The sequence below is a fragment of the Pieris brassicae genome, chromosome Z (genome assembly GCF_905147105.1).
Source record: "Pieris brassicae chromosome Z, ilPieBrab1.1, whole genome shotgun sequence".
NCBI lineage: Eukaryota > Metazoa > Arthropoda > Insecta > Lepidoptera > Pieridae > Pieris > Pieris brassicae.
Window position 1 is genome coordinate 12,639,859 of NC_059680.1, and position 17,420 is coordinate 12,657,278.

Below are 17,420 nucleotides of genomic sequence, written 5' to 3' on the forward strand. Positions count from 1 at the left end.
TTGATGATGCAGCCAGATGCTTTTTTAAATTTTACAGAGTACAGTTTTCAAGATATTATATTAGTTACGATAATTAATGCACCTCAGAAATAGCATCATTTTACTAAACCTGATTTTTATATTTTAACTGTGAATATTTAGGTTTTTTGTAAATAAAATGTCATTTGTTCTTATTATATTGCAGATTGGACTAGTAAATAAAGATATAGACATGTTTAAGATTTTTTATTCGATTTCTACAATTCTACATATAAATATAATACTGTTTCTTTGTTATTTATTTTTCAAAAAAAAGTATAATATACATTCCTACTGAACTGAAACTTTTAAGCCGTTTTGCATTTGAAGTAATAGATTATTCCGCTGGATATAAATCCAGTTAACCTATAAAGGCTTAGCTTGTCCTCAGCGGGGTGAAATTCCTAATAATATTATATTATCAATACATATTTACATACAATACATATTATTGTCTCTGTAAAATCTTTTTTTTGTAATAAAACAAAAATTTTTAATCTTTATTTGTGTTACGTGCAGCCAAGCGCTCATACAACTGTTGACAATGGGAGTAAAGAGAAATTAACTGTTTTATACCAAAAATATACTAAGATTACTTAAGTAATAATATAATAGACACGCACACATTTATACATCGGCAGTATTAGTTTTACAACATAAAATTTATTTATTTCCTCTTTAATATTTTCTTATACTTAATAGCATCATTTGAGGTAAACTCAGTTTACAAAATAGATTTTAGGATAAAAGAGTCTAAAGTTGAAAAGACGCTAAGAAGTTATTGACCAAGTTTTGATTTTTGTTTTTATAAATCATCGATGCCAGCGCATTTTTCTTTCTGAAATAGATAAATCATATATATTACAATTATAGATAACTAGCAGACCGTACAGACGTTGTCCTGTCTTAAACATGAATATTAATTTCGAATAGGAATAATTAACTAAAAAAATATTTCAGAAACAAAGTGTTTAATATTCTAATGCTTTATGATTTACAATATTCTTTGTTTGCTTTTCTGGCGCGAATATAAATAGTTTTGTTCATATTCCGCATGGGAATAGGCGACATGGTCATGTAAAAAGCATGGATTTTGAAGATTAATGCCATAAACAATTAGCGACTGTAATTATTTTATATGTATTTTATAAATATAATAACTCCGATCGAAGCATTTGTTTTAAACGATATTCAGTTTTCTTACATCCTCTTTGACGATATTTGGCGAGAAAAAAATTGCTATCGTAACAAAAGCCATGATTACTTAATATGGTGGTTAAGTATTTTTACATTTTCTAATTTTCCGAGCAATTTTCTTCTTTTTTCTCTCATAAAGAAGAGAGAAAGAAAGAGAGAGTAATTTACACCTTGTCAATTGTCCACTTTTAAAGTGATGACCAGTCTCGAAACAAAACCTGAAAGACAAGGAACAACTTCAATGCTATTAAAATATTAACTATGCTATAAACTGACCATGAAGGCAGCTTGTGCACACAACTCCTCCATTTCTCTGGCGTGTAGTTCTATGTCATGTTGGGTAAGCCTCGGCCTGATACATTGAGGGCTTTGCAGTGGCAAAAAGCGATGTATCACCGGCGTTAAAAGATCTCTATGGACCTGTAATTAGCATTACGAGCTCACTGTTAATAGAGAATATTTTTACACATTAGAGGCTCTTTCGAACAATGTCATTTATTGTAAATTAACTTATAATACTTACCATAGCAGGGTCGTTTGGGTCAGTGAAGAACGACACAATGGTCCCAGTGAAGACACAAACCAACATTCCAATTAAAGTATAGTAGAAATAACTTATTCTATACAAGAAAAATGTTCCCGATCTGCAAAATATATAGTTATTTTAAAAAGCTGTTAGGTACATAAAGTGTGAGTGGGTTTTCATAGGGGGGGGGGGGGGGGGGGGGAATCTAAACGGCATCGGGGAGCCTTGGACGGAAGCGTCAACGTTATTTTTATGGGACAGAAGGCAGGGACAGGTACAATATTTTATTGAATGCTCATAAGTCGTAAGGGTTCGGAAAAATCTCTGGTTCCACAAAGAGGTGTCTAAGGTTGGAACATCGCATTATATAATTCGGTTTTGCATCCTACGTATATGCACCAGTGTCTACTCTACGTCTGGGCCAGGCAAAGAAAAAATGTGTACAAAAAAAGATAAAATACCTGTCAAACTCAATACTACTTTGTGAACTGATTGTGGGAATGGTAATATTTCCGGGACATCCGGCTACACTGACTGGTTTAGCAGCGATCACGATGTCACCTCGTAACATCGCCGCCTGTGTTCCAAGTGACATCCAACCAACCAGAAGAGTGGATGTGATGCCTCCTGCTAGTGCACCCTGATTGTATAAAAAAATAGGACAGTATCAAATATTATCATTAAAAAGAAAGACTATGTATTTTTATATACCTTAGCTTATTAGAATGCTCTAAGAGAATATCTTGTCAAAATATTTTACGAGATCAACATTTTGTTAAAATACTTTACGAGATGCAGGTATTTCCCCTCAACATCTTAATCATTGTCATTGCTTTTAAATTTAAGTAAACCTAATTTAAATGTAATTTACCGTGAATAGCATAAGTTTATACTTATTTCGTGGATATTTTAAGTTAATTACAGAGGCATTAATCCAAGGCATAAAGAGCCCCATCGTAAAGAGACCAAGCAGGCTTCCAGCTGTGATGCCTGCAAGACTTTTCCCCGCCTGGATCAGAGCGCCCATATGCTCCACCAGTAATACTAAAGCCACACACGTTGCTCCTGAAAAAAAAAGTTGATAAAACTAAATTTTATAATTTTTCCTTTTTTATTTCACTAATAATGTTAATAGTTATAGAACTATAACTATGTAATTGCTTTGTTTGTTTAAATTATATAATATTGAGTGAGTAGAATTTTCTTTTGTCTGTAGTCAAGGCAAAAATATGTAATTGATAATCAATTCAAAAATTATCAAAGTGTAGGCCTTGTGACAAGATATAATTAAGCTAAGTTTCTAAGACAATCACTGCGTCAGATTTAGACCCTAGGTCTTGCTTGATCATAAAACCTCTTTCTACGTCCCTTACCTATGATAACAACAATTATTTTCATTATGAAACTTGCAGTTTTTTCCGAAATTGGTTTGTTATACGCCGGTCTGATGAGGTCTTCAAATATGACACCACACATGGAGTTGAGACCGGTCGACATTGTACTGGAATCATTTTCAAAATAATATTCAATAAAATCTGAAACCTTCATATGAGACGGAAGAAAATGAGTTATCACTGCTAATTAATTAATTAATAAACGCTAATGAATTCATTAGCGTTTAAATGGGCGAGCTGAAATTACATTAAATTAATATATAAGTGATCACCGTCTTAAATATATTAATAATTCGAATAAATATAAATACATAAAATGTTCGATAACTCCGATGTCGCCAATAGACCACCACAGGGTGGTCTTTCTCTACGAATCTTGCAGTACCTGAACACAGGCTGTGAAATTAAATTGGGTATGAAACGATCACATTTTCTATCATATCAAATAATATATGACCTTACCATCTGCTACATTCCATATCAATGGCATGTAATCAATATTAATAACGAATGATATGTAACCTCAAGGCTGCACTGAACACGCCACTCATGAAGATCCCGGGAAGGGCAGGAATGGATCCAGTGATAGTCATCACCAAGTAAGGGAGGAGCTGATCACTCTTGCGGATAGCGCCAGTTGTCAGTGGGTCACAAGAGGCAAATGTAGCATACACCACGAGACCCGTGTAGCAGCAGAGGGAGACGATCACGTAAATACCCACCGCCATTATCAGGATCGTTCTAGAATAAAACAATAATTCGAGTTCCACATCTTTTGCGCGTTTTCTTTTTAGTTTATAAATGACTGGTTTAAAATCAAGCTTCAATTAATGTGTCGCTGAGGCGGAGACTACTTACATATATATAATATTAGTATTTACTTCTCTATAAACTTACTAAAGTTATACTTATTCATCTTTTTAGGGGTAATATATTTCATCATTAGTATATAATCAGGCAAGCGCCAAGATTTTGCAACGTCTTATTTTTTAATATTTTACAAGTAACTAATTTTTGATTGCAACTTTGTTCGTTTAGTAATAGAAATCTCAGTACTATGAAGTGTTCTTCATATTCTTGGCATTCTTACTACAAAATAGTATAGATTATAGGATAACAAGACCTTCTTAAAAGGCTGGCTTTTCGCAGAACCCGTCTGTGGTGAGTGTAATACTGAGATGAGGGGTACCTATAGAAGTTATGAAAAGTGCATACATGCGTGCTTTCTTAAGCGAAGGAAGGGCGAGACATCTCTGCACCATTGCCTGGTTTACAGAGCAGGATGCCAGCCAACTGAAGTAGTTTCCAATAACTGTAGTCCAAAAGGTGTGTCGAATTGTTGGGTCCGGGTCCATACTGAAAGTCAATAGTTACTTGTAAACCACAATTATGTCACTATACGCTTGTCAGATGTAGATAGAAAATAAAAAGCCATTTATATTCAAAACTTTGGCCGCTATTTTGTTAATATGGATTTACACTATCTATTGAAATTATTTTTATTGACCCAACAAAATGTTTTGTCCATAAGTTAATGACATTACCTGATGGTGTTACATTTTAACTTTTTAAATGAAAGCTACGCTACACAAATATCCTAAAAGAACAAAAGTCAATGAAAGGGCTCTAAAACGCAATACTAAGTAAGTTTATTGTTTGAATAATGTTTTTAAACGTTCTATATTTGTTTCATGCTATGACAAGATTAAAAAAGTTACCATAGCCACTAACTTAAAGAATTCCAAACGATCTCCCTCCTCATTGATCCTCATCACCTCTCCTACACCTCCTATACGCCACGTCCCATATATCACAATGAAGATAACTCCAAAATACATTAGTATTGTTTGTAGGGTATCCGTCCATACAACAGCTTTGATGCCGCCCTGTACATCGAACATCAATGATCATACTATTATTATTTTCTAGTCACGGGAATTATATATATTTTCAGTATAATTAGTAGTAATATTATTTTCTTATGTAGCCAAGTTCACATTCGTCGGATCGTCATGCTCGCTTAAACGTTATCGCTTGTGGCGGCGTCCATGCGTTGGGTTGTCTCTCTCCCTAAAATATGGCGATGGGGCCGATGGCTGGCCATGCGTGATACTCGTGAACAGGGGCTGGTCGTACTTGAATTCGTGTATACGATGATGTTAGTTATTTCGACTATGTATTTGCGTGTTGTTACATTATACTAATAACGTACTTACACGACCCTTAGTACAATATACAACTGGAGAAAATATTAATATAATAAGGAAAATTAAGAATGAGATTTAATTTGAAACTTAACATCATGTTTATCTCACTGTAATCGAATTCTGAATTATGCTAGAGTTAGCTTAACTTTTGATCTTACCCTAAGAGTTATTTAAGAGAAAAATCACTTACTAATGTAGTGTAGAAAATGCACACAAGGCACACGATTGGTGTTATCAAGTGTAGATTAATACCCGTTACTGTAAAAAATATAATTTATAATTATGAATTGCAAAGTGATTTTATAATATAATTGAACTTGGAGATTGAATACGAAATTAGTTTCCGTACTTCGACGTCTCGTTTTAAACTACTAGTATAAAAAAAAATATATTTGAAAACCACTACTTGTTGCAGACAGTTGCAAGCTTCTAAGCATTGCAGAAATCTTCAATGGTAAGCAATAGGCGGTGAGTCTAAATCTAGGGTTACGTCTAGCTACTACGAGTGTAAGACTTACCTTGATTAAAAGCGAGAGCTGGCACATATATCACGATCGGTATGTAGAGTAACATTTTTATAATAAATATTATCGAACCCAACAACTGCACATTCTGGTTAAAGCGGAGACGCAAGTACTGCAAACAAACAATCGTCCAATCCAAAAAATAAATAGTTTAGCCACTAAGCACTTATACTTGTTCTCTCTAGTAATTCATGAACACAAAATCGAATTATATAACCGTAAAGAAGCGAGTACGTGTTACAATTACAATGAGTAGCAAAATGAAGAAACTACTTCATAACTAATGCTGGACTTATTTAGCCGCGCCGCCACTTACCTCATAGGTAGACGTTATTTGTAAGTTATAGAAGACTGGTAAGTAGACGATTGCTATGGTAACTGAAACTATCCACTCAGACAACACAATGGCCCAAAGTTGCGTGCCATATGTATACATCTCTGCTGGCAGACCGAGTAATGATATGCCCGATATATAACTGAAAAAATATATATAAAGATGTTGATGGGTGAACTAGAGTTACTCTATGCGACTCCTAACCCGAAGTCAGGCGTTCCCAAATCTGATACCAATACAATGGATTTGGTCTAATGTAGCTTTACGCTTATAATAATAACGTATCCGCGAATTTGAACAGATAATGTAGTATCGGACCACTTTTTAATGTATAAATCCCAGTATGAGGATATTTTTTTTTATAGTTCTTAATTCTAACACAACTACTCTCATTCGACTATTTATTTTAACTCAAGGTATTGCAGTTTTCATATTTTAGCACATGCTATTTTGCCATATTCATTCGAGATATCAACTAGGTTGACTATTTTTTTTATATAAGAATAATAATTTTGCACTTCTCAATTGTCTAAAAATACGATCCTATTATTAGCGAAGCCATGCTGTGTAGGTAGGCGGATTGAGCAACGTGATCAATTGTGCTCCCCACTCGGACGTCTCCACTAATAGCTCCTACAATTGAGTCTCAATTCCTCACACCGTCTACTTGCAACTACCACTACTCGCTTCGAGGCCAAACTGTACCTGAATTTAAGGGAAAGCTTAGAATGCATTACTTGTTTATTTACTACAAGGAATCAGTTTAACAGAAGCTTATTTTCAATTAAATATACATATAGGTACAAATTATAAAATAATTCAACATACAACAAATCCCCCGCCCGCGTGCTACGTTGGCGACTCAAATATGAAATTGTTTAATTTTAACTTTTAATTTAAAAGTTTCAACGATAAATAAGTGTTGAAAGCTTTCTGTGACCACTTGTTTGTAACACAATTTTATGACCAGTTCAAAATGTACATAAAAATGTATGCGTTAAAAACGCTCTCGGCCTCTATACGATCTGCAATATAATTAATTTCAGCGATTATACAAAGACTAGGTAAGAAACAGCTGGAAGCGTGTGGAGCCAATAGTCCGGAACGGAGTGGAGTGAAGGAAGCTGGGGAAGGCATTTGCTAATAAAAGGCAATCAAAAACGATGTAAGCCTTCTGTTGCCTCGACGTATAACGAGTACGACGTATATACGTATAGTTACGAGTTCTATAAAAATAAAATATGATGCTCTATACATTATTTTAATTGCCTATATATTAATAATTATCATCTGAGCTATTACCGTCTTGATCAAATAGAATTATCAGTGTAAACGGTATTTGACGCGTCCAGTCAGCTGTGATGGAGATCAAGCTTCTGAAAACTGTTCAGTTTTATTCTATCGCAAGCCAACATAGCATATATTATAGCTATAAGCAGACAAAAGAATCAGTAATCATTATTAATTATTTTCCTATACAAGATTTTGAAAACTATGTCAGTGGCGTCTGTGGGTAGCCCTTCTGGACCTACTTACCTGAGAATAAATCCAATCTGTTCTAGGTGTTTAAAGCACCTTAAGATTATAAGTCAAGTATAAGTCTTACCTAGCTATTAACGACATGGATATAGGAAACATTCCCATAGTCTTCCCACCCATTAGGTATTCGGATGTGGTATTCTGTTTCCGTTTAGCGAAGAACGCAAAATATATACCGATGAGTGCTGACAAGCCCAACATCGCGCCGAAAACGAGATAGTCCAGCCAGTTAAAGTATACCACATCCATGACTGAACGTGCCCGTCGCCACACAACGTTTGATACAACAGGCTAATGATGCCCTCTTCAAGAAAACTTATTGCCCAACAACGGGATAATATGCTGGTAATCGCAACTTAGTCCAGCCATAAGGTCTGTTACAAATTAAAACGTGTATAATAAATGAAGTTATGTAATATTATTAAAATTTATACATAATTATTAAAGTCTCAGAAATAAATAAAGCTTTAAGACAGGCCTTTATCTGGATCTGTTTGGTCACGAAACTATGGATTTACGCACTGTTTCTTAGGAAAATTTAACCACTGCTTGCTCCAAAGATGTTGTTAAGAGACTCAATTTCGCCGTGTCGTTTAGAGCAGGCATGCCTGAATTCAGAATCCTACTGAAACGTCTACGGGATATTTTTAAAAATCGCATTGATGGTAGGTTTCACAACATGATCCAAAACTGTATCTTGATACACTTTGAAGTTTTCCTTTACCACAAAAATGTAGTTTTGTAACTCTTTGATAAGCCATGCCCTACCAAACCATCACTGGCACAGGATGAGTCAGTGCTTCAGTCTGTGCTTTTCACCTGCATATCGCGACAGAAGGCGTTTTGGTCGATCCACTCTCTTTAGTTGTAAACATATATGTCCTGTATATCGACGATAAGCACCGAGCTTCAGGTCTTTTTTTATAATACACGAATCCTAGCGGGAATCTTCATTTCTCGCGATAAGATTTTTTGCTTCCTAATGGGGTTACGACGAATACTGGCTTTAACAGAATTAACAGCCTCTGGAGTTCTAACAGCACGAGGACGCCACGATTTTTTCTGGTCTTCGACAGACACAAGTGTTGTTGTATCTGTAGATAGTATGATATACGAACATACGGTTGATACCAAGCTTTTGAATTGTCTGGAAGATTACCGACGTTCCATACCCACTTTGTGCAAGGCGATCACTACAATCCTATTTTATTTTACATTACATATTGTACTTTGATAATAACAAGGAAAATATGTGAAATGGCGCAAAACCGAAAGAAGTTTTGTTTTTAATAATATACGTATTAATTCAAAATAATAAAAAAGAGACTTAAAATCGATTGACGGACAAATCTGGCAAATCCAGGGTAAAAAAATATCAACGGCCTGCCTAAACGGTCCGATTTCGAGGTTGCGGTTGAGGGGTCAAGAACTGATAGCAATTTGATGAGGTGGAAGTTTTAGTCTAAAACATCCAAAAACAAGATGGTCGCCATACTTGTCTCAAATCGGCCTTTTCGCTCAAATTCACTTGGCGTCATGTATTCGGTTGGACAACACTGACGTACCGGAAACTGGTCTCCCGGTCTCCCAACCGTCCCTCTCCAGCTTTCATATCACAAAAAAGTCGATGGCCCGACCAAAACATGGCAGATAAAGGGAGTGCTCGGACAAAGTTTGATCAGCTACTTATAGCGGTGATAGAAAGTGGTAGAGTCGCCTAACAGTTTTTTAGAATTTTATCCTAAACATAAATTAATACATTAATCGATCTGTACATTAAATCTGTATACTTAAAAAAATGTTCCGACCTCTGGTTCCCATTTTCCATACAAACGGAAACGGTAATTGGTAGACAATTAGTGTGCAGGTGGAATCTGATCCAAGACTTGGGCAGATTCAGTAGTTAAATTTTTAGATGTAAAAACTTTTTTTTTTCAAATATTTTGAGTAGCGTTTTCCACGACACGCCCCTCCCTACCTCCCTTGTGGGGCCCATTAAGTACAAGTAATACAGATTGATGGTCCTGCATATCCTTTACATATGGCAGATTTACTGTGCTAGCAACACACTGACATTGTAAGAGAGTATATATTGTCGAGATTCAAGTCCATTGCAGTAATGAACTAATTGAGTTGTTACAAGCTGTCGTAACACGCTAGACCCAAAAGAGTGCTTTGCTTTGTAACAGTTCTCAGGAAGCGATTTTTCTGTACGTTCAAGTCGCTTCGTGTGTGGTTCAAAATGTTTATTTTTCCACTTTAGGATACCTTTGTGACGCCAGTCATCAACTTTTTACATGCAAAATTCATTGTATATATGTTTATAACATAAAATGCAATGTAAAATTGTATGCTTTATTAAATTTCCGAACCAGTGTAAAGTTTACAATTGGGGCCTAGGGTCATTGTGACAAACATTGTATACTGGCGCTGCTTTTGCTAAGCTAATAGCAAAATAATATGTGAATTATTAACAATTTTTATATATAGTAAATGTATAATAATTTCTAATATATCATTATATGTAGCCGATATCAAAAAACACATATATATATATATATATATATATCTTTCTGTTATTCTACGTTTTATATCTTCTATTGTGTATGTATTGATGACTAGACAGGAAATGCAATACAGCACGAAATAATTTAGATATATTACAGTCTATTTCACGAGAAGATAAAACGATCGCCCGTTAGCTCGCATTATTTAGAAATCATTTAAACTTTACGTGGGTAACACTGAAAATGTTAAGAACTGGCCAATTAGAAACATTGTTAATGAAAACTTTTTGGATTTCAATTTTAGAACTCTTTGGTAACCTAATGTAGGTATATTGTATTCATTTATTTTTGTGAATTGGCGGCAAATCTAAAACTCTAGTTACACGTGAAAATGAACCTAACGCGAGGAAATTTTCGGTCAATAATTTGTTATGACTTTCGTTGTGGGCTTACTCAAAAACAAAGCTAGGATAGGCTGCATTTCTTAATGAAGCCTCACCTCGTGCCACTATTTACAATTGGTTTAACGAGTTTAAGCGTTGAAGTAGCAATCTCAATGATGATCCGCGTGAGGGACGTCCTTTACCAGCGACTACTGAATATAACATCACGCTGTAAGAAGCATGATAGAGAAAGATAAGAGAGTGACCTATCAGCAGATACGGGCTTCGTACCGTATGGATTCCCCATACTTTAACCGACGACCAGAAACACCTTCGCATGGACTGGTGTCGCCAAATGTTAGATAACTTCAACGCCGGTGACTCAAATACCGTATTTGACATCGTCACAGCTGATGAAAGCTAGATATATTGCTACGATCCCGAAACCAAAAGACAATCAGCTCAGTAGATGTTTCCTTTCGAGGATCGGCCAACTAAGGTAAAGAAATGAAGAAGTCAAGGAAAAAAGATGATTGCCTCATTCTTTGGTCGGAAAGGTCATTTCACGACAGTTGTACTAGAAGATGGAAGGACAGTTACTGCAGCCTGGTATGTCAATCACAGTTTGCCTGTTGTCTTGGAAAAAATTCGACGGCAGCGCCCTCGAAGCAGGATCCTCCTTCACCACGACAATGCTTCAGCGCACTCTACAAAACGGACAGTTGAATATTTGACCATGGCAGGTGTCGAGACAATGAATCATCCGCCATACAGTCCTGACCTGTCACCCTGCGACTTTCATTTATTACCAAGGACTAAAGATAAAATTCGAGGTGATTACCTCGAAGCGATTGCTTTACAAGCCTTGAAGATGTGGGGATTTTTCGTACGCTTTCACCGCATCTTCGTGGCTCGTATATCTCGGGCTCGGCCATAGAAGAGACCCCTAAGGAAGAATGGGCCCACTGCTTTTCTCAGTGCTTCAAAAGCATGGGCAACTTTCTACATTTAACCGTTTTTCATTTTCAGTGTTACCTATGTATAAGAATAAACATATGTTGGATATGAACATATCTATATACAAATAATATATAGTATTATTCAGGTTCTTTGTGTTTCTCGTATAATAGGTTGTAGTATTAAAAAGCTATATTAAAAACTTAAACTATGTTACGTGACAAAAATATTTAATAACAATCTTTATTCGAAGCCATAATTCAGCTTTTACATCAAAATATAAAAATATTAATTGAACGAAATTTTATAAACTACTTATAAGATTATTCCCACTCCATCTGTACAAGGCACTCGTTTTCAGCACTTTTGTGTTGTAGACAGTTTAGGTAATGTAAGGAGTGCAGTCAATCAGAGAAGACATGATGAGAAATCTTACAAAGTTATAGGTAAAGATAGGTGTGAAACTATTTCTTAACTGAAATATCTCTATAGCTCTTAATCTTCATTCCTGAATTAAATTCTTTATCAATATTGCCTTTTCCTTAAGATAAGAGAGAAAAACGGGTTATTTTTAGGAAGACTTATAAGCGCCAACTTAAAAATACTTTTTCATTTGCTTAATTACCTTAATATTACTAAAGTAATATATAACTCTGCATTTTTATTCTTAACTTACTTTTTCATATTATGGCACCTTCGTGAATACCAAGCAACAAAACGTTACCCCTAATAATAATAAAAATTCAACCCCAGTTCCAAATTGATATTTTCCATTCACACGTCAGCAGGTGATCCCAGATTAAATCTTGACGTCTTGCGATCTCGAGAGCCGACCAGTTGCCCTGACGAGGAGCGCTGCAGCGAAGCTGAGCGAGATCGGGAGGAATCCGACTTAGACTTCTTTACTTTGCTGCCTCCCGAAGCCGGTTGCTTGCCCTTCAGGGAAGATACAGACACTACTGTATCCAAGGTCACGCCATCCTGTTCTACGCGGCGGATAACCTCACCGGCGTTATTTAAAAAGAATTTTGGCTTTGTGTCCTTCAGCAGCGAGTCCTGTAATATTAAGGTTTAGCCGGGTATTATTAAGTTGTATAAGGAATTAGCGTTCTGAGAAGTTATCAAATTCAGTCTAACCTTAGATTTACTAGACTTGGAAGCAATGTCGGAGCTTCCTTTCCACCAGGATCATTGAACCGCACAACCCTTTACGTCCGCCTCCTTCTCAGGGCTCACCACGTTGGCTTCTACGTCCTCTTCTTTTGGTGTCTCCACACCGTCACTGCATATGCATAAGTTACTTTTAGCAATAAGATATAAATATATATAAAATAACTCAAATGTTAAATAAACCAACTTACACAGCATCTGATTTAGCATTCTGTTGGTTCCTCATGGCCAATGTGGAAATGATCGGAGGGCGCTGAGGTTTGTTCGCAAGAATTCTCTCGATATCCACTATCACGGCAGGAGACAATTGGGGTACGATCTGGTTTTGTAACATATGTATTATAATTTAGAAATGAATATGTAATGCTTATATCTAATCTTTTATTTATTTAGTTAATTTAATATTACGTAGAGTCTTCCGAAGTGTCATTTTGTGACACACAGTTAAAAAGTTTAAAATATAATAATGAGCAAAGTACCTGCAGAGCATGTATATTCTCTTTGAATTGCTCAACACTGGTGGCTCCGAGAAGTAAACAGTTTACGTTTTCATTTTTTAGAGACCAAGCCAAAGATAATTGTCGTATAGAACAGTCTGAAAACATAATAGAACAACAAGTTTTAGGAAATGCAACTGTCAAAACGGAAAAAAAACATAAACTCACTTAAGGCGTTTGCTAGGTCTGATAAAGCTTGCAGCTTGTCCTTGTAACTCCGTAATTCTTCAACTGTTGAAGATTCCTTGTTTTCAGGTTCCTTAAAAAATGCTTTATTGAAACGCTTAACAGTAAAATAATATCATTATTAAGATCACTATTGTGCGCTTTACTTACATCAGTGCCAGCCAATTCTTCTTCCCACCAGCTGAAGGTGCTGTATTTGCGATTAAACCGAGACTTGGCAAATAGTCCTGTCAACTCCTCGTGACTCATACCCTTGTCGGTAGTGAGTGCAGACCACACCATAGTGCCTATATTGTCAAGGTCATATCTGATATACATCTGGAATCATAATTGATACCACCCCATAAAAGGTCATCGTTAAACTCACCCACTCCAATTTTATGATACAGCTCGGGCATGTATAGTTCGGCCTTGTCGCGGCAGAACATATGGTACTCAGTTTGTTCCACAACTGGCGTGCAACAATTGAAAGCACGGCACTTAGAGTATGCGTCCATTATCTGAGAAAGAAAACATCGACCGATCTTCTACTTTTCTTTTGACAAATCTCACTTACTACATTTGTTTAGGACAACCAATTAACGAAACATACCTCGGATGGCGTCCAGCGCGCTGTCCCCCAGTACATCGCATAACCTTGATTCACGAGGTAGTTCATAGTTCGCACCAATTCTGTAGGGAAAAAGTTCAGTCATTACGGTTAATATGGTTAGTTCTTATTTTTACGAATATCGCTGTCATACCTTCCATTGGACAAACGCGGTCCACTTTATGAAGTAGAATGACGTCTATGTACTCCAGTTGTAGTTTCGCAAGTGAGGACTTGACACTCTCTATAATGTGCTTTCGAGACTGACCTCTTTCGTCAGACCTGAAATAAATATATACCTACACCTGTTCCGCTGTGTTTCCTTTTTTTATTGTGTAGAAAAAAACAATAACTCACTTCGTACTCCAATAAACTTTTATTGTAATAATGATGCTGGATCGTTTCACGTTCCTCTTTTTCAGAATTCTTCCTAAATCAACTTCACCTTGAGCTGAAAATAAAATTGTTATATATTATCATAGTGTTACAATAACAAAATGTATAAATAAGAAAGGTTCAAAATTTCTAAGTTATGTTTGTTAATTAATTGAAAGGTCAATTCTGCTGAGACGGCCCACGTGTGTTCCAAATCTTAATAACTGAAGAGAGCTGAAGAGTAATTATAAAAATATATTATTTGAATATTGATCAACTTCTGACAAGGCTCACATAGTTGTTCTAAATGTTAATAGATGAAGATGCGCGCGCAATACACCACCAGCTCACTAAAATAATATCAAGTATGTGTGAATAGGTGTAAGTAGTAGTTAAGATATTGTCTTTGAACAATAAATAAGATTTAAATATTGCTCTCTTATTCATTTCTCGCTTCCTCTCAAAGTGGCGAAGACTAACTAGACTTCAAGCCCTTAATTATCGCAGTGAGCCTGCCCGATAGCTTTGAGTTAATCCCAACACCTCGAACCTTTGATCCCAACCGTACGGCTCCGTCTGTTACCTTAGGTAACAAACCTTGGGGCAAACATCCCGTACTTTTTTATATATTCACTATTAACGTGTTAGGGTACATCTGTAGGGATTAGGGATCCGTAGGGTTGTTACGTTCTTACATCTCACACTTGCATATATTTAGCTATCTAGTGCAGTTTGCTCATACATACATTACATATACTATACAGATACTCCTGACATTCAATACATGTAAAGATTAAACATACATCTCACAGTTAACTTACTGTACAGTCAATTATATTTTAAAATGAGACTTACCGTAATGAGCTTTCGATAAATCAAACAAATTAATGCCACTCTCAAGAGCTGTCATGACGAGGTCTTCGGCAACGTCTTCGTTGAGCATAGTCCACAGGCCAAGGCCTATGTTGGGTACCCGCAGCCCTGATTTGCCCAAGTTTTTGTAACGAAGTCCTGGAGTCACGGATGATGGCATACTTGCATGGTTCCCCATGTACACTGATGCTTGACGAGACATATTGTTCCAGCTAGCTGTTAGATTTAAAATGTATTTTATGTTTTAACTGGGTTAATATTGATTTTTAACAGGTGCAATTCTTCTGCCGAAGCATTAAAAAAACAAATCGTAATTGCTTAAGTTATTCATTGTCGTACTAGAAGTTACGTCGTACTAGTAGGCCGGAAGTTTTACATCATTTATACCTGCGGACTTTTTCACATTAGATATAACTTTTGTCTTCAGTTTGGAAGACGTCTGTTGTTCGCAATCAAGTGTAACAGTAAAAACAAAATAGGTGCCATAACCCATAGAAGAATAATTTTAATACCTGGCTGAAATAAGTGCAGAGCAGAGTGAGTGCTGAAGTCGTCCATACAGTCCAGTGACGCAATGGGTGCTCGGCATCTGAGGACCATATTTTAGACGTTTATTTGTATATACAATAATCTGTTATATAATTTACGTAACATCTTTCAATGACCCAACGATAAAAGTTATTTGCCCTTTCTTCACTATTTACTGCCATATTTTGCATTACAAAAATATGTACACTAATAAATAGCTCAAAATCCTACGATTATGTCTGGTCTCTACTCAAGTATCTTTGTAGATTCTTTATATAAAATAGATTTATAAGGAAATCCTTTAAAGCCGGTCGGTTGCAGAAGATCTATAAAAAATTATACCAAATTAAACTACATATATAAATTGATCGGCGTGCTGAGTAATTAATAACTACGGAGTGTTTATTCACGAGCTGTAGTTCGTTGACTAGTTAATGTATAAATATATTCTACTTATAGCTAGATCTATAAAAGGCAGGAAAGGAAGGATTGTTTCGTGGTAACTTTAATGATAAACCTACCTTTAGGTACGCCGGCGTTGACAGGAAAAGCGAAGCTTACTACATTCTGATAGCTAGCAATTTTATTACTTTTTGCTCATAATAATAAGGATATGTATAGGTATTAATAATTATTTAATAAATATACTAATGACACAAAATATACATTAAAAGTATAACGGAACGATCGTGTTGTATATAGCCAAGTTGGATTGATGTTTCTTCGTTTTACCAGACTTTCATAAATATGCAAGAAAAGAATATGCTAATGCTAATAATAATTCGCAAGTTGTGAGCGATCAGAACGTTGTGTATCGATTTTTCAGTGACCTTGTTCTCCAGTAATGCGGCGTGACGGTCATGCGACGTCCTGTGACAGCAAGTGAAGTGGCGCTGGGACTATACTGGGTCGTGCATTGCCGAGCATGGATAACGTCCTGTCCTTCGATCGCCTCGTACGAGTGACGGTTTCAATCGAGGGACACGACGCTAGCGCTTGAGGCGCGGAATTGGTGGCGTGTTACCGGTATATGGTGGGCATTGGGTTGGAGTCTACGCTGACGCTGTCCGGCGGACCGAAGGGTGTGTGCGGTGTGTGGCGGCTGACCGTGGACTCGCTGCGCGACATGGCGCTCTCCTTGCCCTCCCGCTGATCCATGCTTCTGATACCTAACTCATCTGAAACAGACACTCCCACGACTGAAGGAAGGGACGTAGCGGGTTAAATAACACGGAACAGAAGCATGCGTGCCCTAACATCTAGGACTAATGCGAGCCACACGATAATCTGAGCGCAGGTTGACTGCTGCTACAACTTCGGCTCTCACCAGGACGCGTGGCAAACTCACGCACTGCGGTCTACCGTCTGCGGGGGAAAGGGTGGGGATTGCCGCAGCTATGCGCGCGCAGTTCTAGTGTCTACTGCGCATGTCTACTTGCTTTGACCTATACTTACAAGTTATGATCTCCTCACATAGGTAACTACAATTTGTAAAAACTATTGTAAAATTTCTTGAATTCCTAATAGCATTTCCAAAGTCTCTCCAAAAATATTTAATGAACTATTACACTACAATTAAATTGATATACACTATGGTTATAGGTTTTAGTTATAAA

General features: G+C 36.4%; 2 protein-coding genes across 2 annotated transcripts; both read right to left on the minus strand.

Moving 5' to 3' along the window:
• Nucleotides 1-243: 243 nt before the first annotated feature.
• Nucleotides 244-8,001, minus strand: LOC123718754 (sodium-coupled monocarboxylate transporter 1-like). The gene is made up of 13 exons (XM_045675522.1): nt 7,807-8,001; nt 6,183-6,342; nt 5,861-5,978; nt 5,533-5,600; nt 4,867-5,021; nt 4,351-4,491; nt 3,658-3,876; nt 3,115-3,242; nt 2,664-2,806; nt 2,203-2,381; nt 1,739-1,859; nt 1,492-1,635; nt 244-856 (listed from the first exon to the last, which is right to left on the minus strand). Exons 1-13 carry the CDS (start codon nt 7,986-7,988, stop codon nt 824-826), a joined length of 1,791 nt encoding a protein of 596 aa, XP_045531478.1. The 5' UTR covers nt 7,989-8,001; the 3' UTR covers nt 244-823.
• Nucleotides 8,002-11,212: 3,211 nt separating this feature from the next.
• Nucleotides 11,213-17,243, minus strand: LOC123718919 (voltage-gated potassium channel subunit beta-2-like). Its single transcript, XM_045675917.1, has 13 exons — nt 16,829-17,243; nt 15,789-15,865; nt 15,259-15,492; nt 14,386-14,479; nt 14,183-14,310; nt 14,032-14,111; nt 13,807-13,939; nt 13,590-13,726; nt 13,422-13,512; nt 13,236-13,351; nt 12,948-13,075; nt 12,724-12,868; nt 11,213-12,642 (listed from the first exon to the last, which is right to left on the minus strand). Exons 1-12 carry the CDS (start codon nt 16,960-16,962, stop codon nt 12,775-12,777), a joined length of 1,446 nt encoding a protein of 481 aa, XP_045531873.1. The 5' UTR covers nt 16,963-17,243; the 3' UTR covers nt 11,213-12,642; nt 12,724-12,774.
• Nucleotides 17,244-17,420: the final 177 nt, after the last annotated feature.